This window comes from Acanthaster planci, linkage group LG13 (assembly GCF_054643075.1).
Source record: "Acanthaster planci isolate LZ-2023a linkage group LG13, COTS_SCS, whole genome shotgun sequence".
Lineage (NCBI taxonomy): Eukaryota > Metazoa > Echinodermata > Asteroidea > Valvatida > Acanthasteridae > Acanthaster > Acanthaster planci.
In genome coordinates this window covers 12,948,725-12,974,859 of record NC_141789.1, presented here as the reverse complement: position 1 = coordinate 12,974,859, position 26,135 = coordinate 12,948,725, and the positions used below count along the sequence as shown (strand labels likewise).

Here is a 26,135-nt window from a genome sequence, read left to right as displayed (position 1 = left end):
GTTACCCTGCGCTGTGCCGACTGCGTTGAACCCATTTCCCCACAGAAGGGATTAAACTACAGGAAAGTTGGTACTTCCTCTGCCAGAGAATGGCCGTGAACTTTCTGATAGGTCTTTGCATTCATTTAGCAGTTGAACTGTGGAAGTTACTGTGCCCAAGAAGCATACATGTACATGGGTAATTCGGGAAATTAGGAGTCCATTTTTTCGTGTCCCTGTCACATCTGACGATTCTGTAAGTTCAGAACACATTTTCTAATTTCCAAGAGTGATGAATCAATGCAAATTACCTGCCAAACAGATGGTAATAGTTTGAAATCAATTTCAGTGATATGTCCATGTCAAATAACAAAGATCAGATGTTGGGTAACAGGGACATGAAAATGTCCCACTTTTGGACCCCTAATTTCTGAAATTAACCACATGTAAAGTACATGTGGGTGAACATAGTACCTGTACAAAGTACATGTGTCGTTTATGATGTGTACATTGTATACACGTATTCATTATTCTTGGTAGATGAATATTTACGTTCTTTTGATTTAGAAAAAAATTAAACCCTTTTACGTGTATTGTACATGTATTGGTATATGTGTTACAACTACGTATATACGCGTGAACCTAGTCCATAGTGATTAGTAATTCTGGTCTCTGTGATTACATGTGTGTGCATTCATCACATGCTACACGTACACTGTCATATAATGTCCTTTGTAACTGGACCAGCGCTCATTATTTGCACATTTTGTTCATTGCATGGCCTCAGTCCCGTTCAGATTTGTAGGAAGTGCAAAACGCTGTCCCCTCCAGTTATGCCTCCAGAAAACTGGCGTTGAAGATGATCTTCTAAATCAGAAGGACACTTACCAAGTACCTGGATGGATACACCAGTATTATACATGCACTCATGTTGCTGTGTTGCATTTGTCATTTCACTCACTGCCTGGCTGAAGGACATAATTAAGCCAATGGTTTGACCAATTTGCCGCAAATTGCAGAAATCAGCCGCGGCCTTGAGTATTTCAACTCACTGGCTTTTGACTATTAATTAATCATTGCATCTGCAAAATTTATTCAGCGTGAGCATTAACATTTCATTTGAGTCGTAAACTAGCAGATGGTACTGCAGTGTGGACAATGTACATGTACATCTTTGTTACTTACAAAAGCATCCTTGTACCGTACTCTAATTCTTGATGAGGCGAAGTGCATGTAAATTTAGCAGGCGCCGACCCTGCTGTGAATGTATGCAAAGTAGTTTTCCATCTGTTGCTCTGTTGAAGTAAATACATCTCCATAAATATGGTACTCTACAGTACATGTACATCTGACCTTCACATTGGCAAACCCCTAAAAATACATCAAAGACTCGTCAAGTTCTATGTTATCCCATATATATCAGAAGCAGAAACGTGAAGGATTTGTCTCCAGCTGTAGAATTATTTAAAGCTCATGTCAAAGTACTGGTACACCCCAACTACAGCGTCTGTCCCAACTACAGTTGAGCTGGCCCAACTGAGCAGATTTCTGTAGAATATCTCTCCACCTTCTCCAAGTTTATGCAGGTCACGCCTGACATAATTCATCTAAAATTTGCCAACCTGGCATTTCACTAATGCAGTTTCAGCAAGCACGACTTGTTACAAATGAAATGACTTTGGCACATGCTGTGGCACACACTGGCAATCTGTGCTGTACATGTACAGTATATGTGAAAATGAGTCTTAAGTCACCAGAGCCACTTTTTGAGTTTTTATATGTACTTAAAAAAAAAAATCGATTTTTTTTGTTTTGATGTATCACTCAGTTTGGCATCCTGATGAAAGTGGATACCCCACGGTGACAAATGCTGTGGGTTCCTGTTGATTTACACTTTGCAAAATTCTTCTAAAACACTTTTTACTCCAAAGTACATGTAGCTCTGGCGACTTAAGACTCATTTTCGCAGAGTGGGTCACATGTGCTCGCAGTTGGGCCGGCCCAACTATAGTTGGGACTGATACCATACAGTAAACAAATACAACAGATTTGGGATTGAAGGATTTGTGTAATGTGCTTTTAAATGTAAGGCTGTAGTGCTTCAAAGACGAAGAGAGAACAATAAAAGCTATTTCCCTTGTCCCCATTTGGGGTCAAGTGGTAACCTGGGATCCCCCAGGGCCCTTCCTGTTGTCCCACAAACATTTTTTTTCAGTCTGGCTTCTCATCACTGACCTGGGCAGAACAAGCAGTGTCCAATTACCACTGGCCTTGTTTGGCTGACCAGCAGCATGTCCTTGAAGAGGTCAAGACTGATGGCCCCCCGTGGGCGGCGTACCCTGGGTGCGCCCAGAGATGTCCTCTTTCCACAAGTTGAGTTTGGAGTTCAACAGGCAAATTGTCTGGAGACAGGACATAAATTGGCCCATTATCATCCAACTGAATGGATGAGACAACAGTGAATGGAATGGGGAAAGGGAGGATATCTGGACCTCATTGCCATAGCATAGAACATGTACCGGTACATCAAGAAATTGAAGTCAGATAGCCCATACATGTAATGTTCCCAACCACAAAAGTGTGATACATGTACATGTATACATTGTCTACAAGTTTCTGTTCATACCGACATGTACCAGTCCATGTACAAATGTACCAGTAATTTATCGTCCCGTCTCAGTCGTACATTCCCCTGTCAACTGTCTCTTGATATCTTCTTAGGGAGTAGGGAACCAACTTGTAACCTTCCATGGTTTCAAACCCAGCAGCTAAATGTTTCAGGTCGTAGGGTATGCACCGATACACGCTCTACACAACTTGTGTTTGCTTCAAAGGGTATACTCGTAGCTTTTAGAGCAAATTTGTTTGAGGGGAATTGTTTGGTAGTAGATTTTATAAGGCAGATGAAGGCAGTGGTGCTGTTCAAAGTTTATGAGATGTACAGTGTACCGTGTAGTCTGATTTGGATGTGTATTTCATCATGCAACGTTTGTAACCTTTCCTTCAAAAACAAATACCTGTAAATTTTTTTATACTGTAAACATTGCATTACCATCCCCTTTCTGCCGCTGAAGTTTCTCCGGAGTGCTTGAAAGGTCGTCTGTTGATGCTGGACAGTGTTTATTTGCCTGAAAGGGCCCGTCGCCCGAGAGTCAAAAAAAAAACTACTGTACTGATACCCACCTGGATCGATAGACAACACCTTGAACTGGCATACCTGTACGTATTGTCGGTATTATCTTGGAACGGGTCCAAACAACTGTGCAAAAGCACTGCGGGAAATCTTCTCTGCTGCTGGCATGCCGATGCGATTGACCTGTGGTGGAAGAATCACGTCAGTACAGCTTGTGAAATATTGTCCAGTTGCACGATACGTATACAAAATTGGAATTAAGAAAAACTCAACAAACAAAATGCCACAGATTTGTCAAAGGGGCGTGGCTAACTCACAGACTCTGATGGGTTTGAATAGCCAACATACACATGTACAGGTACTCGTACAAGTAGTTTATAAAAAAGAATTTTTTAAAAAGGAGAAAGACCTGAAATTTTTTTTTCAAAATGTAGTCATCCCGATTTTCTTTCCCTTGCAGCATTCTTAGATTTAAAAAAAGATTGGTGCCTTGGGTTACATATTACAAGTCACAGGAAAATTTTTTGGCACAGGGTTGTGCTCTCTGGAAATACAGGTCCTGCAAGGCCCCATCAGGAAAAAAATACAGGAGTTTTAATTTTTCGGACATTAACCCTAACTCCTTAGGGGTGTGTGCAAAATCGTATCAAAATTGGAGGATTCAGGGCTGTTAGCGTTAATCCACCGGGGCCACGTGTAGTTGATGGAACGGAGAACTACCAGTACATGTATTCTGACAAGACTCGTCGTAAAGTCTCTAGAAGTTACATGTGATAACAGTCTTAAGATTTTTTTTAAGACCGTGTGCAACAGCTTGCTTCTTTTCTTCGTGGTATGCCTCAAAAAAATTGTCTCGTCAGAAAAACAAATCAGCAGCAGGCTCTGTCATTCAAAAAGTCCAGACAGCACCCTGGTATTGTCTGTCTATATCCAGTCTTCCGCCCTATTTACAGCAGCATTCAACTTAATGCTTGTCACACTGTAAACTTTTTTTTTTCATTTGGGGGTAGCTGAGGTGCTTAAAATTCGAACAGCTGGGGCGAGAAACTGGATAGGTATACTTGTTACAATCTTCTTGCGAAAGTGCCCATGCGGTACGAAATGTTTCGAGGTTGTTCACCGTAACGCACACCTGTTGTAAAATATTCATTTATATCATCCTTTTTACCTCTCAGAAGTTGTCCCAAAGGGAAGCTGCTGTGTCGCATTTACTCGTATAGCCTATGTACGTGCTCTAATGCATTAACAGTGGTCAGTGGCTTTTTTGCACATCCAAGATGGCACGTGGTGTCCAACAGCAAACAAAGTCAGCCTGTTGCTCTGAAGCTGAAATCCACAAACTGCACACACTATTAATTTTTATAGCTGGAGATCAACAGTCAGGTCATTGAAAAGCCTAAGTCATATACCGCACATTGTGATTTTAATAGACCAGTATTTCTGGAGTGTAAGGTGCATGAGTGCCCATCTAAATGTACATGTACACTGCTGAGCTGATCCGTCAAGCGTCAGATTCGCCTTTGAAGGAAGATTATGAAAACTATCGTCTCCAAATGTGGCCCTGGTCTCTGAACATCTATTGATCTTGTCAGTTCCTGATCCTATTAGCGGTAGGCTCCCAGAATAAAGCAAAAAGCTCTGCAGCTGTGTAGTGCATGCTCCCTGTATTTAAAAAGGGATCCACGTGTGAAAAGCATAACCTTAAATAATATAGTGTAGGTAGCGATATGTACCAGCTGTTCAAGTCTCCACTGTCCTTGCTGAGAACATTCAATGGGTAGAGTGAGCCAGGATTTTACAAGTCACTGTTGGCAGAGGGGGGCCTGTCTGTGTATACCCTTCCCCACAGTGTCTCTAACTGCTTCCCCCAAGTTGGTCCCTCTAACCCTGTGGCCTCAGTCAGCATTCCCAGTTGTTATCGTTTTTCCATTAAACTTCTCTCCCTTGTCTTTACATTGTATAACGGTAGAACTATAGTACAGTGTGTGTACATGTTGGCCATTGAGGTTAGACGGACCATTTTTGTGTGTGGGTAAATGATCTGTGGTCAGCATTGAAGTCTTCACATACATGTACATGTACATGTAGCATTCTACCGGTACATGTACATGTATATGTGCCTAGTTGTGTTTCATGTACATATACCCGGTGCATGTACGGTATTTCTGGGATTTTTAGTTGTCTTCTAGGGAGACGAAGCACATGTGATTCGCCCAGCCAGTTTTTCCCATTTTCAGGATCAGTTGAAGTAGGACACCTCCCACTCTCCCCCTCCACCCATCCACTCTCCCCTCCCCCATGTTATTGTCCTGCAAACTGCTGTACATTGTACGTTTTCAAGTCAGAGTGATGCATTGTCTACCTGGCCAAAGGGCATCCATTGGGGCAATTTTCTTTGCAGCTGACAAGGCAAAAGATGTCTTTAAACACACCCCTCAGCCAGGCAGCAGTCAAATAAGCTGGTACCGCGGTACGTGTATCTTTTCTACCTGTTCACAAGCTACACGTATCTTGTTGCAATTGAGCAATTGTCCAGTCAAAGCCAGACTTTGCTCTGAAATGCGAATAATCCCCCACTGAAAGCAGTTTGCCCGCACATGTACATGTATAACACCTGCAAAAGCACTGTACATTATCCATGTACATGTGCCGGTACATGCAACTGAAGCTTGGCTTTCCATGGAAATACAATGTACCTGTAGGCTGTACATGTACTGTACACGTTCACCTGCGCCTGTAATATACTGGTAGCGGTAGGAGCACGATGCATTACATTATAAGTGGTAAACACAGTAGGGGTTTGTTAAGCGAACAAAACACAGTCCCTCGCTTCCATCTGTCTCTCATGCTTTTCCTCTACTATTCTACATACATGTACATTTACAATCTATCCTGCAGCTGCCCCTTTTTTGTGGTTGGGAATCGAGTTAATTACTGAACAAGTAACGGTACAGTACGCCACGGCAGCAACTACAGTACTTGTAGCTGCAGTGGAGCACGGCATCCAGTCGAGCAGCGTTGGACGCCCCCGAGGCAGGAAAAATGTGGCTAATTCAATATCTGGAGAGACTAGACAGCGGGTAGTACAGGCCTATACATGTATGCACCAGTCTATCTTCCCAGAAAGCCAGCCCCCTTTCCCATGGAGTGCTGTCCTCCTTTGCCACTTCTGGACCCGCGCAACTCTTACCTAGGGGTACAGACCAGTAAAATAAGCTGCCATAGACAACAGTGAAAAATGTCCCCAATTCAAAAAAAAAAAGTGTCACAGGTGTTCAAGACACATATCAAATAAAGCTCACTTCCTCATCTTTCATTTTCCTTTCAATTTTCAGTGGCTTACCTGATGACTTTTGAAGATGTTTCTCGCCAGAGAAAATCACCCTTTAAAACAGTCATGAGGCCCACCGCCATTTTGAAAATTGATGTCTACACTCCATTGCAAAATAGGGCAATTTGGAGGGCCCCATTTGGTCCGATACTTTCAGAAATACAAGCTTGCACTCCTGCCCGTGGATTTCATCACTGTTTTAACAAACCACCCAGTCCATGTGCTGCGAAACGCTCTAATAGGAGAGTTTGACAGCCTACAAATCGTGATTTGGTCCATGCAGGCAATTTTGGACCTACATGTATACTGGCCTGCAACCTTAGACACACTTAGCTGCAGGGGGAAGCAGCATGGAAATCTCCAGTAGTTACCGGGATACAGATACGAGCTGAGAGAGGCAGCATCTTCACATTATTACGAGAAATTTTCACAGGCGCGTCGCCGAGAAGTGCTACTCACCGCACTGCTGCGTCTTGAATCTATCAAGTCGTTCAATCCAAATCAAATCAAAGGCAGTTTTTTTTTTTATCGACATTGCTCATTTTACGGTAAGTGCTGTTACTCATGCAGTGCATCGCCCAATAGGCGTCACTTTTGTGTAAAAATACATAAATGTACATCCTTTTCACTCTTGGAGGCCAGACACCCCTCTCTCATACATGTATCTTTCTCCCCCTTACCCTACCGTTTCTCCCTTTCAAGTGTCGTGGTCGAGCGAACTCCAGCCTCCTCCCAGCACCCCTGCGTCCGTGTCCCAGCGCCTACCCAGGATCCCACTGAGGGGCTTACATCCATAGCTTTCAGCGTTCTCCTGAAGCTTGAGTTGTGGGCAATTGAATCGTCTCCGTGCCCCAGTGACAAATTCAATTTACAATGTGCGATGTTTACCCATGCAGGTGTGCACGTGCATAGAAAAGGAAATTTTTGTCAAAACAGGAAAGATAGTACAGTGTGAAATTAAATCACAGGACAGTGGAAGCATAGAGTCACCTTTTCTTTGAGGAAGGAAATAGCAAAAGTTACTTGTTAAAGGTCTACGTGTGGGTTTTTGCTCTGCGGTTGGTATTCCTTGATCCAGTAAACTACACATACCAGTACTTCTAGACACACATGTAAAGGTACAGTACAGTTATGCATTTTAATACACTCAGACACCATAAGACAAATCATCTTAATTTACTGGTAGGTTATTTATTAAAACCAGGAGTGGACTTACAGGAAATAAGTCAGCTTGGAGTGTTTTTGACTTTTGTGTACATGTATGTGGGATGGGAACTGGCTCAATTTTGGAAAAGCAGTTTCTACTCGTGAGTTTGAGGAAGAAGAGATGGCCCAACCCCCTGACCAAAGTGGAAGAAATTGTAAAGTGGTTGTACCGTAGTTTATGCAAATGAAGAGTGACAAATACCTGTGCGTACACAAATTTGCAATGACTTTGCAAAGAAGTATGAAAAAAATTACTCTGGAAAGAATCAGTACATGTACATGTATTACCATTGCTTTAAATTCCACGTTTAATTTTTTGGAAAACCTTCTGTTTTCGATTTAAGATTAATAAGGGGGTCGATACCCGCATGGCAGAATTTCTGCTTTTGTATGGAGTTGCGCGGATGTTTTTGTAAAACAGAATAGCCGAATTTTGCATTCATCGTCATGACATTTATACCACTTGTAAGGAGCTTCCCAGCATTATTGTGATTTTCTGTCGCCAAAACCAAGAGGAGTTTCACACAATATCCGGTGCAGTGCCCCATTGTTTGTGGTCGATGTACCTTAAAATAATTCTTTTCATAAACAAATTGTTACATGTACCTCTATCATTGCCCATGAAATGTTCTTTTAATTCAAAAATACACGTAGCCCAGACGACAATCTTAGATTTGGTCTGAAACTTTAAATCTTGTGTGCAGTGTGCTGGGGAGTAAATTGGGGAATGAAGAGGAATTGATTGATTGAGTTTTGATTTTGTTTGATGGGTTGATTGCCAACCAACTGCAGCTCGGTAGAAGTCTCAATGCATGTAAGAAATGCATGTACATGTACTTGTAATTTAAAACCACGTAATAATCTTGAAAAAAAAAGTTGATATTTTGAGTGTTTTGGTTGCTTACTTGCCAACCATTAGGAAGTGAAATGTATCCCTTTACATCTCCGTGATGAAGTGCTTGTCAAATTTCTGTCTCATCACAACAAGTCACTTTGAAGTGGCTTGTGGGAGATTGCGAAGTGTTTCGACTTGGACTACACGTAATTCCACCTGAGTCCATCCAGCTTGTAAATTTGCATCGGGCCGAAATGTGGAAAAAATCGCAAAGTTCCCTCAAGAGTTCGCACCTGGGCATTTACATGTATGCACGAGGACAGATTTTGCTCGTGTATTGCTGATAAAATACCGGTGCTTTTGAGAGCAGAACAAAATTTGCACTTGTATTGCTGATTTGCTCTTCTCCCAAATAGTGCCTAGTGCCGAGGAGGGCTTAATCTCAGTGAAGATTTCCTGTTCATGTACTAATACAGAATTTTGATTAAATTACACAATATCTGTCAGTTGGAATCCCCTTTGGCAACACAAGCTACTTGTTGCTGGAGCTATTTTTGAATTTCCTTTTTTTTTTTTTAAGTGTGCTCACTGGTGGCAAGCAAAACAGTTTCTGTGCATGTACGCACCTGTACATGCACAGATTGAACTTCATGTAATTACACTCTCTGATTTAGGGCACGGCTTAAAAACTTCAGTACACGTACGGTACCGTACATGTACGTCAACACATGTCCATCTTCATTACAGTGGCCTTCTTTCTGATACCTGTGATCCCAGTATTCAAATGTGCTGTTACATGGACGAGTGCCCTGGACATCAAATTGTGTAGGAACTTATGACGATGTGCCCTAGCGCGACTTACATGTACATGTACCTCCTTTATGATGATGTGCATTTCTAAAAAGAGGCAGTGGATCACGAACAGAGCATCAATTTTGAAACGTTGGTTCTCAACCCACCGGTTCTCTCAAAAAGAGAGAATCTCATGATTGATGCCACCTCCAAAGCAAAGTTTCAAGTCTTACTTTTATACCGGTACATGTAAATAAATTTTGTGTGTGTGGGTTTTTTTTTGGGGGGGGGAGTTGTACATGTACCAATACATTGTAGGCCAGAGCAGGCTTGTTGGGGAGTGGGAGTGACTTTTAGGAGGCTAATTCCAGCAATTAGGGGTCCATTTTTTTTCGGGTCCCTGTCACATCTGGCATATTATTTTGTAAGTTCAGAACACATTTTCTAATTTCCAAGAGTGATGAATTAATGCAAATTACCTGCCAAACAAATAGTACTAGTTTGAAAACAATTCCTGTGATATTTCCATGTCAAATAACAAAGGTCAAATGTAACAGGGACACAGAAATATCACACTTTTGAACCCTTAATTTCTGGAATTATCCAAACCAGTTGGGAAGAGCCTTAAATTTTTTGAAAATGCACTACATGCTGTCTGCTGTGCGTACATGTACATGTACCTGTGTGTGCGTATACACACATACATGTATCCGATTTAGAGTGAACATACCAAATCATGGATTGCATAAATGTACACTGTACATGTGTTGCATACCAGAGGCATGTGTTTTCTACATGTACTTGGTACATGTATTGCAAGTACCGTATCTTGAATGTTATGCATCCGTACAATTCAGTCATCGAATGGTTGCAAGCTGATAGTAGTATAAATGCCATCTATATGTACAAGGTCTTGACGTCTTTCGTACATGTATCCTCCAGTTTTGTGAAATCCAATCAAAAGCTGTGGAAATCACCAGCACGTATTTCCAAAGACCACAGACGCACTGACTCGTTATATAAATTCAGAAGAGCGAAAAAAGTCAAGCCACATCCTTCAGGCAAAGTTAGATTTCCATACATGTTAGACAGTGAGGATGCAAAAAATTGCTTATGTACCATTTACTTTTTCAACCCCCCCCAATTTAAATTGTATATCTACATCTGAAAATATGTTAATATTTTACAAGAGCTATTTTCAGAGGATAGCAAATGATCCTCAGAAAAGTCACGAATAAATTGCTCTTTGTTTTAAAGACTAGCTTAGGTCAGGTGAACGATAAAATTAGATCCAAACTAGATGTCAGTTTGGCTTTACAGTGGACACATGTCACGCCCGCATTCCCCCCTGCAACCTAGTGCGTCATTGGTGAAATTACAAAGTTGTTAATATGCTAAACTGTGGACGAACAGTTTTGCAGATGGCTCACAGATGCATTGTTAAATGATCCACTCTGCTTAATGGCTTGTGATAAATTTGTGAAGACATCAGTAAAGACTCAATTTCGAAACTGGGGAAGAGTGGATCATGTGCATTTCAAAGATGTCTATAAATTTGGTTGAATTATTTCTCTGGTCTTTTCCTTGTCTCTACTTTATTTGTTCCCTGCTGCGTTGCTACCACTTGAGAAGTGACACTCGAGAAGTGTTCATCTTTCATAAGCCACTAGATGTAACTTCAGACTTTACATGTATTTGTGACGGTTGAACGAATGTGATCAGCTTGAGTGTTTATTGCCAGCAAAGACATCACTGTAAGGGTCGACGTTTCAACCCTAGACCAGGATGTTAAAAGTCACAAATCGGAGTAGTTATTTTTCCAGTAAGGCCTTGATCTGATTTCAAGACAATGTCATGTGTTGAGGACGAGTAACCTTGGTTTTTAAATGTCTCATTTAGTTCACTAGCTGTACATGTACATGTACCAATGAGTCTCTATACCAAAGATAAATCCACTGCACAAAAAATGGGAAGAGGTTTCGAAAGACATTTCTTCATGTTTAATAGCTCTATACATCTTTGAAGGCACATCGCATTACAGTCTAAAACTTAACAGGTTTTTTAAGAAGTAACATTGGATTCTTTGCTTTAAATTCCAATGGAATGAGAATTATTTTTTAAAATGAGTTTTCTGACAATATACGGGGGGGGAGGCAAGGAAGAGAAGGGGCGTGACTTCTGCTTTTAGGGCCGAATTTACCGCTAGTCCCACCAATCTGCACAGGTACATGTACATGTTAGCCCCTGATCTGCACTCTTCCCGTCATCAAATATTTGCCAACATTTTCTGAAGCCCCCTCCTCATGCACGCTCACGCCCTCCTCGTACATGTTCCCTGTCTTCCTCTCCCCCCTCCACATCCTGCGCCTGAAACTGAGACTGCCTGCCTAACCCTCTTGCGGTGAACGTGCTCTGCCTGACAATGGGTCAATTTTGAGATTGACTAGGAGGGGAAGGAGGGGAGATATCCCAGGAAGCACTGTGCAAAATGTGGCAGGACTGACAAGGGGGCTGTTATCCGGACTAATTCGGAGAGAGGGGCACCTGCGCTAGAAGAATTGTGCTGTGCGAGTGACAAATCCAGGCGGGGAACAGACATGTCCTCTTGTCGGATTTAAGATCAAAAGCATCTGTCTCTCTGGTCATATTTCGGTGTGGGATAATTTGTGTGTGAAATTGGAGACTTATCCAATTCTGGTGTCTGTTGGTATAGCAAGAAAAAAACCACTGGAGGCTGATAGTTACTCTTCATTTTGTAAACTGTTTGACGGACAGTGCACAAGTAATTGAATGAAAGGCACTTACCGGTACTACCACAGACACAGGTCTGTACATGTGTACATTCATGTTTGATCCTAGGTTGTGTTACTGATGCGATTTTTTGTTTTCTTCAAAAGACGGAGTGTTGAATCTGAAACTTTCAGGCAGTGTTTCATGATAATTTTGTAACGTGCGGCAGAATATTTCACTCGTGCATACTGGCCGATGTGACCCAACCTGGCAACATTGAGTTAAGAGTTGACTAGGAGTTACCTCTAGGAGTTACTGGCCTTTCAAAGAATCTTGTAGTGTACATACAATGTAATGACTTGTCCGAAACGGACTTTCAGAGCTATGATTTTGTCTGAATTGTCAGCATGTCCTGGCACATTAACAATAGGCAAAGACCTGGATCTACTGGCAGCTTCAGACAACAGATCCGGATGCCGCCTAAAAGTCAATAGGAATCCTCAACATTTTTCTCCCGCTGAAAACCAACACAAACAAAAAAAATAAGAAAGAAAAACAGTGACTGTGTTCCTCCTGTTTCCTTACCTAACCTTTTGGAGGGAACATGTTGCGGAAATCCAAAATTGGAAATAAAGAAAGAAAACAGTGTGTCTGTTGTTGAAATTGATGCAAAAAGGTCCAACAAACATGCAGTCACATGTACATGTAGCCCCCCGTAGTGTTGTTTATTTCATTTGGAAAAAATGCCACTTAGCACACAATCTCTCTTGCCGTTGCAAAATTATAACCATCCTTGCATGAAACGAGTCATGACACAAATGTAGTCTTAGCTGCGCAATTAGAGAAATCTCCCCCCGGAAAGTGGCAAACTGGATGGCAGGCTGAAATTTGCTTCCATTGTGGAGGGGTTTTTAGGCAGCGCCATGTGCTGTTGGCGTTGGATATTGGATCTGTCAGGAGTGGCCCACAGTCTGTTAATGGTCTTTGTGCCTGTTTTGGTTTCCTCATATTTCACGGTTATCTTCCAATGACTGGCCAAGCGCGCTTCGCAGAAAATTGGTTTGTCTGGTTCTCTGTAGCAGGAAGACAGGCATGGCAGAATGGCAGTCGCTCTGGTCGTGTCGGTTACTGTAACTTGAATCACCTTGAATGGGACAAAAAGCATTGTCTCTGCTTGCGATTACGTGCTGTTGATGTTAATGGGAACCAGTGAGAGAGATGTAAAAGAAAAACAACGTCTCGTGAGAAGGATATTGCCGTATGAAATTCTGTCCTTTTGTCCTGATTCACCTTACAGCTACTAGTACCGGTTTGTCTGCCATAAACCCTAATAGTCGTCAGTGCTTTACTTGTTGAAGAATCAAGGATTGTCGGGGTTCGTGTCACTGCATCACTCTCCTTGTCAGTTTTCTTTATCAAGAACTTTTCCGACCATTTGTTGAGAAACTGAGAGGATGAAATCTTACACTCAGTCATTACTCGGTGCTCCTAGGAATAAGAACATGTTTTTACAACCTCCATGAACCCCTCCCCTAAAAAAAAAAGATCTAGGAAATTCAGTTAAAATGCAATTTATGGAAGTATCGATTTCCTTTCGGCTAGGAATTTGAGGAAATCCATAATATTAGTCTCACAAATAGGCAAAAGTTTATTATTTGAATTTCAAAACTAACCCATTGATCGGTTTCTTTTTAAGATTTCCTGCTGGAAAAATATCCTGAAAAATCAACTAATGCAATTTTCAAAGTATTTCGAGTGTGAACAGCGGGACAGCACGGTATCTGTTGTGTATTTAAAAATAAGTTTCATATGCAGGTACCACAGGTATATATAAAGAGAAAGCACGTGAAAGTATGAATTTTTTACAGGCATTAACTTTAACCTTAACTATGCTGTGATGCTTTTTTTTAAACTGTGGTTGCACACATTTGGTTCCTTCCTTCACCCCCATGGGATGTGCTGCCTGCAACTTCCCCCCCTCCCCCCAGCTGAGAAGTTCAGGCCCAAACAGCCTTGGACATGGCCACATCAACCAAGGCAGGCTTCATCAGAAGTTCAGGAAACATCTGAAGATGATTTAACACAAGTGACCCTGCCATTGGAGTGGAAGGGGAAGGGGTGTTGAAATACGCGCATGTACATGAGCACACGTGCATACAAACATGTCACTGCAGTAGCACATGTACATTGCAGGTTTCCCTGCTGGCTTGGTACATTTGGGACTCACTTGCTTGGCTTAGCTATTTTTTCTTGGTGAGGACTTACAAGCTACAGTAGATGTACATGTGCATGTAGGCCCATAGGTAGCTTATGGATAAAAGTTTCGTCTGTGAAGTCTTTGTACCTGCACATTTTGACTACAAGATTCAAAGGATTGGACTGTTGAAAAACTTATCTACGTTATTCAACATGCATGTATGAAGCTGATTTCAACAGAATTTGGCTTAGAAATAGGTGGATTCTCTGCGGAGTTTTATTTTATCACTTCTAAAAGTCAAAAATGCCAAGCTGACAAGTTGCACAAGTTTGAGAGGTGTCAGTGTTGTTGCTGTTTATAATGTATGTTTCAACCTCAGAATACGGCAGGCTCAAGTGATGCTATGTCAGGACCAAATTGACAAGATTCCAAACTTGGAATCGGAATGATAAATCTACTTATCTTGAGAGACTCCGTTTTTCCATTCTGTTTCTCTGAGGGTTGCTGTCAGTTCTGCATTGCTCCTGACAGATTTCAAAGAAGGCCATCTCCAAAGCTAGCTCAAAGGTCAGGCAGGTCAGGCAAGAAATGCACTCACAGAAATGCTTCACAGAGCACTTTAATGTGTTTCATGAGTGACACCAGCTATTCCAAAAGGAAGTTGGGGGAAGAACTGAGAGGAATTTCAGTGCCGAGAACAATTGTCCAACTCCTTATGCCTGTCATTATAGCAGTGCTGTTAATCATTCCAAGGTTTCATTGATGATTCCCCAATTTTCCAGTTGAAAAGTTCACAGCAACACAATGGTGATTCTTCAACAAAGCCAAAGTTTATTCTGAAAATGTCGGGAATTGCCCTAAGTGTGTACATTGGATGGCCGATCTTCTGCTAGTTGGAGATGAGGCAAGCAACGCCCCGCCCCTTCCCCCTCCCCCACGCAAACATTTAGAAACACAGATATACTGTGTGGATCTCAATGATGTTGTGTGTCGAGAACAAAACCAAACCAGTTTGTAATGCCGTACTGACTTGGCATCAAGTCTAAAGCCATGTTCGCACTGGACATTTTTCAGTCAAAGGTACCGAGACGACGGTTACTTTTCCCATATTAAGTCCAGTGCGGACATCCCAGGAAGTTTTCTTCCCGGTTATTTTTACCGAGCAGTCATTTCTCCTGGCCAACTTCTGCCCGGGAAGAATTACTACTGTAATAATAAGACACTTTTCCCGAGACGGAAAGTCCCATGCTAACAGCAGAAGTTGGTAAAAGCATGGGAAAGTGGCTGGTAGAGTGTACATCTGGCCCGAGCACAACGCCATGTTTCATACAGGGGAACCTATGCTTGTGGTGTGGCATGCGTGTACGGTATGGCATGTGGCGAATATTTCCCGTAAACCTTTTCCTCTTTTGTTGGCAATCGTGGCCGAAATTGTTGTTGACACTGTTGGAAGATTAACTGGTGTTAAGAGTGGACTATTTCCAGACGGTAACGAGGACGATAAGGTGTCCAAGGATGAAAATAAATGCTGAGCATCCTCATCAAGTCATTGCATTGCCAGCTCAGTTACTTTACCCATGCCTCGGTAAAATTTTCCTGTGTCGAAAGTCTTAAGTGGTCACATTTGACCATTTTTTAAAATTTGACCATCAGCTCGGTAAAACACATGGGAAAAAAAGTCCAGTGTGAACATGGCTCAACACACATGCATGCCCACATGTACATGTACAATGTATGCACATGAAACTCACGTACATGTATGCCCACATGTACATACATGTGCATGAAAGTCAACACCTGTGGAGCTGACCTGTGCATGTACACGTACACGTAGTACTGATGTACAGTAGATGTCAAATGCTCTGTCTGCATGTCGGGAATCTCTGGTTGCCCTGCGCCCAGGATTTGATTGATGATTAAATGGTACGCAAACCGAACCAGAACAACATGTGCCAGTCTAGGTTTATTTGGACAATCCTTTTGCTTATTTTCTGGCATCGGGTTTGTCCAACTCTGCAGAAGCCGCTGCCGGAAATAACTGTTGTATGTGTGGCATGGGGGTCTGGCACAATTGTGCATCCCTGGGGTGGGAAGGGCACGCATGCTCTGGTACCAGTATTTATGGAAATATTGGCCGTGTATTTTTCATTAATGTTTGATAAAGTTTGCTGTACATGGGCGTGCAGTGCAGCATGCATCATGCGTGATTTCTACCAGCACATTGCAACAGTGTAAATTTCATTGAGGTGGCAAAGTGGAGCACCCTTTTTTTATTGAGTGATCCATCATCATGTCACCCATGAATCCTATCGTCATTTGTGCCAGTCCAATGTACACAGCGTCCTGTATCTTACAAGCACATGTACTTTATACATAGCGGTACGATGCAGTTGTGAGGACTAAACGCAGTTTGAATGATAGTTACCATGGGGACCCAAAAAACAAAGCTACATGTACATGTAAGGGCAGTTATGGATGCCTTTACTCTTTATACGGTTGCGTCTCAAGCTCGTATAACTTGCACAATGTTACATGCAGTTCCTATGCACGGTCTCTACTCTCACCTACGGTAACATGAACATGTCCAGATACATGTAGGCCTACCGGTACCTCTAAAACAGCATTGCAAATGTTGCAATGCGATGCATACACATGTACATGGGTTGTATGCACAAGGTGTACATGTACGTGATGTGCATGTACATGTACGTACACGTACACAAGTACCGGTACATGTACTAGGAGTTACATGTGTAATTACTTCAGCTGCATTGTAATATGTACATGTACATGTATGCACCGTAATCAGTGCAGAGTTGCTCTCTGGATACAACCATTATACCAGTACATGCTGTTCTCACTATCATGCTGGTGTGCAGCTGCTATGGTGCCTTGATTAATGGGAAAACTTAATGATGCATTCAAGGTATGATTGGGCTTTTGTGTTTCATATCGATTGTTCGTGCTGGTAGCATCTGACCAAAAGAAAGAAAACACCAGTGATCCAATAAAGCCAAGGAGTCTTAATTAAATGGATGTTAATTCACTTTGGTGATTGACTGGCCCTATGCAGTCTAATTGGTGCACCCACTGGCCCTGAGGGTGATTTGAATGGAATTTGATTGCACTGTGCAGTACATGAGGTACAAGTGTGCAACATGCATATACGGTGTGTGTCGACAGTCCATAAATATTCATAATCCCAACAATTATAAGATTTTGTATCTCCTAGTTGTATGTGTTCATCGTGTGTGCTGTGTACATGTAACAGTTCGCTGGTATTTTGGGAATTAATTTTTAATAAAATCTGATACCCTGAGTTGTCTGATTGCACATAAACATAACATTTCCTATTCCCCTGACTAAAAACGCTGTTGCTATACCTCGTGATTCAGGGCAAGCTCTTGCACGGCGACTACCATCTTCGGAATGGGCTAGTTCCTTTGTGTCCTTTTTTGTCCATTGAAAACAGTGTGTTGATATAAGGCGTCTCTTAGTTAACTAAGCAAAAGCTTGCCCCAAATATGAGGTATAGCAACAGAGTCTTTAGTATGAAGAATTCAAATTGCTATGTTCACATGAATTTAAAGAACTCAGTGTACCAGATTTTATTCAAATTTAACTTGCAAAAGGCTCAGCGGTATTACATGTACTTGTGCTGGTGGGTTTTTATTTAGGATTAAGCAGCTTTTATGATTGTTGTGGATTTTCCTTCAAGGGGAGTGAATTTTCCTTCCCAGGGGAGTGTGTGTGCACGGTGGAAGGGGAGGAATAACAGGGCGTATTCAGGAAGGTTTCTGGGAAGGAAGTGTCGGGCCCCTTGGATTTGTTGGACTGTTACAGACAGGCAGACATTTTATTTTTTTTGGGGGGTACCTAAGAAGTTTTTTTTTCTAAGTTACCCACCCCACCTCCCCTCCACACTTCCGGATCTGCACTTCAGTAATTCATGTCCAATACTTAGCTTTTGGCCAAAGAAATTTTTTTTGCACTGTGTCTATTATGACACAGTTTTAGACTTAAGGCAAATGTTACACTAAAAGGTCTGGTAACTTGATAATGCGTACATTCGAATGCGTCTTTGTCTAAGAAAAGCTTGAATGTGTGTTGCCTGGTTGGCGGCATTTGCATTAATCCAAACTGTTTATTTGCCCTGCTAAGGTCTGCGTGGCGTGATGTCTTCCCACTGACAACCATTGCTCATCTGTCTAAATCACTGCCGATCCCAATTGTCATAACACTCATGTTAACGGGCCGGTTTATTTGGGTAGCTGCCCTCGTCATACGAAAAACTTTCGCAGCCAGCCAAACAACACATACGTGTACATTCAGTCCCCCCCACCTAAACAGTCCTACTCACACTTGATACGTGTGTAGGCGTGGCTTACATTGTCATGAATCAAAAACAGGGGATAGTCAGTGTTCAGAGCAGCAGCTGGCCTGTGTCTGAACATCAATTAGACTAATTTCACACTGAACCAATTATTTGCTTGTGAAAATAAACATGAAAGGGAGACAAACCATTTTGTTCATGTACGACAGTAACATCCCCCCCCCCAAAAAAAGAAGAGTGAATGATATGTCACGGGTTCAGTGACCACTTGTACATGTACGTAAGCTGCCTGAGTACATGTTCATGTGTGCACGGACCATTTGATGTGTGGGTGTGTGGCAGCATGAGTCCATTGTCTTGTTGCCATGTCTCAATGACCCAAGTGACGATATTGTTCGGTAACCGTGGACGCCCGAGAATCATTAGTGGAGTGATCAAGTTAGGTGAGAGTGAATCAGTCAATCAGGAATCGCTCTTTGCCCTAATTGCAGCAAAATATGTTCCGGGATAGAATGTGCAAACTGTCCAGGACAATGCAGTCTGTCCCCCTGGGCTCTAGTTCTGCGGAAGACGTATATGTAAAAGGAAAAAAAAAAAGAAAGGGGAAAAAGTGTTTTGAAGAGTCGACTTTTCAAGTTCCTGTTTTCCGCAGGAGGTTGGGCGCCGGACTCAACAACAGCTGTTATTATTGCCATTGGCAGTGTCGGATCTGGTTAAGATCGCGCTGTTATTTTCCTGTCCGTAATCACTAGCACACACCCTAGCATATAAGTTCCACCTCTTTAAAGTTGGGAAATTGCAGTATGACTTAAATACTAGCGTGTCTATTACAGAAAGAAGACTCCTGCCCTCCAGTAAAACGTTTTAAGTGTAAGGCAGCTGCAGGGATTTTTCTTACATACAATTTTGCTGCAATTTCGTGCTTTTCCTTACTGTATTTGGCATCCCACTTAGATGAAATGTGCTGCAAAGTGCACTTTTTGAAACACCTAAAATTATCCATGCTTTCTTGGACGAATCGAGGACCATGCTGTTCGTTTGATGTCATCCCCTGAAGACATGGTGCAGTGCATAGGGTTCAATTCGCTGTTTGAACAGAATTGAGAGGGTGGTGTACATGCTTATATCAGTGGTATGTATACACTACAATGAATCACAAAACAAAAACATTTAGGCCAGCAAATCTTTAAAAAAGAGGGGTTTTTTGGTACATACAGGTAAATCTGTGTGTGAGGTTTTCTTCCTGGGATGACATCACAGTTTGCACTTGGGTTTGGAAATACATGTACAGTACTAAGCATTAAATTCCAAAAGGCAGAAAAGTATGCTTGAAAATTGTGAAATAAGCATTGAAAATGAGGATAACTCGGGTTGTTTTTGGAACTGGGTACGGCACATAGAGCTGAAAATTTAGCATCAGGTACCGCACATGTAGTAGCGTGCCCAACAGAGGGTTTTGATAAAGAAAGAAAGAATTGCCTTTTGCAGCTTGCTAGCTTTCACTTTCTCAAAGGTTGTCTACCTTCCGCAAAGTTTCTTCAGAGCCATGTAGAATCATATTTTATCACAAATCAGCAATACAATGTTCGTCCTGCGGTTGCAGTGTGCATACATGTGTTGTAGATTTTTCCTCTCTAACCTCCAGAAAACTTACACTTTGGACGTAACAAAAGGCATGCTTCAAGGAAGTTTCGGGAATGTTTGCCGTGTTACTACGGTGCCAGTGACATCTGTCTTGGGATTTTTGTTGAGGTGTTTTGACCAGCTCTTCTGTTCGTGCTTGCTTGGTTAACGAAAAATGTCAACGTCATTCTCCCCCAGGTATGGCGGTTGGTGCACCTTGAACCCTCCACCGCAGATTGAAATTGCCAACTACCTCTGGCCCATAATAGGAAGGTAGGTAGATTCCGTAATTAAAAATATTCAGATTGAGTTTGCAAGAATAGATTGAAGTGTTCTGTGCACTTTTTCTCTCCGGCACAATGTAGAAAAAAATGTCTTCTGATAGCACTCAGTGAAAATCTTCTGTTATGTGTTTTCAGATGGGTGATGCAATTTTTCTCAATATTAAAGGAAATTTTCCATGAGAAAATTGAAATTCCTGTTCTACCAAGGGGAAGCAAGTCCCAGTGGCAGGGAAACCTCGTTAGTAGGGAAACCTCATCAGTAATGTTTTAAATTATGGAAATGATAAGTTGCGATGCTAGGGATGGTAGATTTCTGCAGGATTCCAATTCTTGAACTTGGGCCTTCTGCATCCGCATGCTTCTTTCATTCATCTGTCAGTCACAGTTGAATTTGTTGGTAGTGACATTGAGCCAAAGCCATCTACATGTAGACCCTTCAAAAGCTGTCAGCAATTTTCGGAAGATTTTACAGGACTGGGTAAAGTAGAGCCCAGCTCGTGTCAATGCCAAACTTAGACTGAATTCATCTTTCTCAGTAGCCATTTGTAAAATGCTTGAGAACAAAGGCCCTTGCTAAAAAGGCAGTAATGTCGGTCAAATTACCTAAATTTGTAAAAGAAAACAAGTCTCTAATGACCAAATTAGGTAAAAGAAATGTACAGTTATACGAACAAAGATATTCCTCCTTAGGGTTTAGAACTTGTTATAAATTGACTGTCAAAATGATTAATTGATATACATACATGTTTTTCTGTTTAGTTTTTGTCATTATCACCAACCAACAGCTGTAAACTGCCAAGAACAGGAAGGGATTATAAACATGAAATATACATTAAACAACAATTTAAAAAAATGCATGTACCGATATCCCGGTTGAAGTATCTTTATCGAGGAATCAAAACTTACAGAGTGGTTCAAGTGATGCTGTAGTGTAATCGTTATCATAGTTTCCAGCCTTTCTTAAAAACAAAATGAGTGACTGCCAAACAGGGAAGTCTCAAATGAGAAATTGATCAGTTCTGGAAAGCCCTAACCCTGGAAACTGTTGTAACTATGACAAAGCGGCAATACATGCCCAGCTGCTGTGCGATGGGGTGCCGTTGCAATGAATCATTTATGGTTGCTGTCACCTGTAGCATCCTCTCCGGAGGACAACGGGACGCGGAGGAGGATTTTTTTTTTTTCGTCCCATACAAGCCAGCCGGGAACAACCAGAGAGAGAAACAGGGATTGGGCAAATCTGAAATTGACTCCTCAATAATTGAGTGTGACAAACGAGGCCTTTTCTGTGCTTCGGGGCATTCTGTTGAAAGACCAGCTCTCAGGCCTACGATTAATGTGGGGCTCTGCAGATGTGTATGAAGGGGAGGGAGGGACATATTGATGCACCCCTCCCCCCCAAAAAAAACCTGTGATCCCTTTGTAGCTCCACTTAGATTTGGGAAAAGATAAATATTGAATACATGTACACTGTAAAAAAAAAAATTGAAGACCCCCACATGTACATGGCTGTACGTGTAACTTCCTGCCTGCCAATTGGACCGCAGTCGTTCTTCTTTTTGACATGACCAGAGTTCCGACACACGATCCCATTTTGGCGTACAGACAAGCAAGTCAGGACATCATTGACTGATTAATGAGGGAAATGTCAAATCCAGATGACCATGCACGCTTTCTATCACCTGACTGAGCAATATTATTAAACGGGGGGGGGTGATTGCGGAGAAATGTTGACGAAGTTGTTGTTACTGTGGAGGTTGTTATTGTGGGAAGGGGAGTATTAAAGGAAGGCAGGGCAGCAATTGTGGTTTGGGTTGGAGTAGTGAAAACAGCAATGAGAAATGAAGTTTTCTGCAGCCATGTGCCGTGGACGGTACCGCCATGTGGTGTTTGGGACACATCATTGGATAAATAGTGGCATTGAATGGTGGCATGTACTGTACCGCTACATTCATGCATGTCCATGTATACATTAGGTGATTTGATATGGGTCTGTATATTAACCCTAACCCCCTAGGGTGTGTGCAAAATCATATTAAAATTGGAGGATTCGGGACTGTTAGGGTTAAAGATACATGCACATGTACATGTACCATATGCACCTTGTGCTACTTGGTGTGATGTGGAGTTTTTAAAGTGTGTGTGCTGTCCAACACTGCATTTTTCACCAGGCCCTCTGTGGCAGCCCACAGCAGCCGTGGCATTTTAATTTGACTGCAGCCGACAATAACAAATAAGTCTGTTTCAGAACATTTGCCCAAAAAAAAGACATGCCAAACTTACAAATGGAATGGAAAAAAACTGGACCCTGGCAGGAGGCTTACGTGCTGAAACATCTGCTCAGTAAGTTACAAAATAAACTTGTGACATGGGGGACAGGAGAACAACAGTTGAAGAAATATTTCATGGAGTTTGCTCGTGTTTCCATTCTCCACTCTTCAGCCTTCAAGAAATAATCCCTTGTGCGCTAAGATGAGTAACAGTGGATGTCTCCTTCCTCTGAATTTGCGCGTTAACAAGATGACAAGTGCTCCAATCAATAAAAGATGAATCCAATCTCAATTGGGGATCTTCTTTTCCCGACCTCCTTCCAGCTCAAAACTTACGTGTACGTGTGCATGTAAGTACACTCTGTGAGAACATGCATCTTTCAGAACCCGAGGTGACTGCAAAATTGTGTCATCAATAATGGAATGTGACGCAGGCTCGCGCAGATTGTGAACGGCAGTCTCGGTGCAGGAAATACGGCAATCGTCTGTGGAAAAAGAAATTAATGTTGCATAAAGATAATATTTATGTTGGAATCTTCCGACTCTACATGTACATCCCAGTGCTAAAAGTTTTTTTTGCAGGAGAGAGCGGTCCATGAAAGTGAACTTTGCAATGCATCTGAGATCCTTATCAAATTCGTTAGTTGGAGAGGCTCTCAATCAGGAAAGTGCCTCTCTCGCTCTCCGATGGAGAGGGCTGAATGGGACCCTAGACAGCCAGCAGATGGCTTGTACTAAACCAATTCCTTATTTTCACCAGAACTGCGCCGGACCCAGCAACATATTTTCATGCGATTCACATTACACCACAAGGATTATGGGTAACTGCTGTAAACTACTAGGGTATTTGTTAATGTTACATATATTTATGCATAATATATTTATGCATATACATGTATCTTATTTATTTCAGTTTGTTCAACTTTTTTTTTGGGGGGGGAGCATTTGTCAGTCATTCACAGGATGTTTCCCTCATGGTTTATTCATTGTAGAGGTGTAGACTTTCCCCATACTCATCTGCTTTGGTGTTTATTGAATAGGAAATCCAATCTTTCCGGAATTTCTGCATGATTTGCTGGCCACGCTACAAGCAGAATATCCAACTTGCTCCCGGTCTGCACATTAAGCTTGTATGGGCGATGTTGGATTTACCATTGCAGCACTTGCGCGTTTTCCAAGTCATTAACCTCCACCCGTTTGTCTGGCCTACAGTGGTCGTTGTCGTGTTGTCAAGAGTGGACAAATAGTACCCCGGCCGCCTTGATATCACTCTCGAGTGTAGTTTGGGCCATCCCTGCCCCCCCTCGGAGCCCATCAGGCACACCGCTGTGAAATATTTGCCTGGTTGGCGGAGACACATAGGCTGGACTAGAGCCTGTTAGAATTCCCATGAGTTGCATATTGCGGTCACCCAGACACTGCATGTGTGAGCACACTGCGCGCGACTGTCTGGTCAAATTGTTCAACTCTCACTTCCTATTTGTGTTAACATTTCCTGACTTTGAATGTACATGCACTGGTAAATGTACCGTGATGCATTCATGCTCTTTAAGTGGTAGAAATTTAGTAGCCGTGCATGTAAGTATGTTCAAATATACGTGTATAAAAAGATTAGCTTTTTAGAAGTGGATCTGACAGCATCACATTATGTGCATAAAATTCCTGATTGGTTGTTGCCAGTAAAAATGAAATAAAAGCCTTGTTTTGTGTGTCCAAATACAACTACTTTACCGGTATGTCAAAAAGGGAAAAGATTGCATTGAAAAAATCCGGACTAATGAGCCTATCCTGAAATTTGCATGCAATTAAGATGTTCTTTCTTATAGAGGTTTAAAATTACTTTGTTATTCCACAAGATGCTTGTGAGCTTTTTGACATGTTTTTAAGCTGCCGTCAGCATATCTGTGATGAGAGGGACAAGCCCACAGGTACATTTACATTGGTTACCCAAAGAAGTCTGATGATTTGTCATTGCAAATCTGCTTCAAGCAAACTTCCTGTATCAGATTTATGCCCTCTTGCAAATGCAAGGGCACCCTCAAAGTGAAAACCAGGAATTTTTAAACTATATTTACATGTAGCTGTCCAACCGGAACTGCCTTTGTTGTTGTAAGGATTTTTAAAATCTTTTTTCTTTTCCTGCCATCATTCCAAACTCTACACAGTGTTAAAACTTTGTTTGATTTTTAATTTTTTTTCACATTAGGGTTTCTGAGAGTTCTTGCAGAGCAGAGCTAGTGGAAGCCTACTGTGCCTACCATTACAACACCAGTGGGGGATGTATACCGCCATCATTTATAGACAAGCCCAAAGTAAGTGTTTTGTATTATTCCAACTGACTGGTGGCCTGATAAGAAGCTGATTATCAGTAACTTTATGTGTTTGGGGTCTGGTATCCTGCTCCTTTCAAGATTTTCTTTTCCATTTTTTTCATGTTGTTTTTCTACATTCTGAAAACAAATCAAGGAACAGACATCACCAGACTAAGACTGAGATTTAACACCTTCATAGAGCGGTTGCTACATGTTTTCCTTTCCCAACCAGTTTAAAAGTGTTTTCTTGGACAGAAAAATAAATGAGCTTACAAAATGTTTTTCTGAAAGCCTGAAAAAAATAATGCCACAAATTTAAGTGAAAAGTGCATTTGAATTGTAATGAATTGTGCAGGTTATATGTACCCCCATATTTGACATTATACGTGTACCAAGGGTACTTGAAGGTTACGTAGACAAGACAGTAAAGTTTTATGACAATATGCCATATTTTGTAGGTACCAATGCACTGACAAACCTCTTGACAATAGCAGCAGCAACATGTGGCTACGCTGGGGAAATTCAAGTTTATAAGATGGATGATGTAACAACAGCAACATACTGTGCAATTATTTGACATGGCACTTTAGCATGTAGGCATTTGAAAAGAAAAGAAAGTGGGCCTCGTTGTGAGATCGTGGAAAATATTTTTACATTCATGGACGGTTGTTTTCCAGAGACACAACTTGTCAAAAAGAGTGTCCATGCTGTAGACCACAAGTGAACCACTCCATTATCTACTAAGCATTAGAGACAGGAGTAGCCCAAAGATGTAGGTCAGCAATGTGGAAAAGGCATCAATCGCAGGCTAGCCCCCATTTGGCATCGTCACTTGCAGATTGCGAAGTCAATCTCTCCCTTCCCCCCCCCTCCCAATACAGCTTGGGGAGAGAGTGTGCTGATTGCAAGACTCGAGAGAAGTTATGGGGTCAGATGCCAGTGTTGTAACAAGTCACTAAATCTGGTGACTCGAGTTGAGTCAAGTCACCAAAAATTGTCGCTCGAGTCGGACCCAAGTCATTACAACTCTGATAGATACATATACATGTACGTACATGTAAGATGTTTCCTTGGCTGTCTGACATTTCCAAAGTGGGGGCGGAGAAGGGA

At 41.9% G+C, this 26,135-nt stretch overlaps 1 protein-coding gene across 2 annotated transcripts in view; it reads left to right on the top strand.

The window, feature by feature from the left end:
* The window catches only part of LOC110983369 (uncharacterized), an 85,031-nt gene that overhangs the window by 8,245 nt on the left and 50,651 nt on the right, over positions 1 to 26,135 (top strand). For both annotated transcript variants that reach the window (XM_022242585.2, XM_022242586.2), the window contains exons 2-3: positions 20,358 to 20,432; positions 24,920 to 25,025. In XM_022242585.2, the coding sequence (XP_022098277.2) occupies positions 20,358 to 20,432; positions 24,920 to 25,025 (181 nt within the window). The remainder of the gene's footprint in view (positions 1 to 20,357; positions 20,433 to 24,919; positions 25,026 to 26,135) is intronic.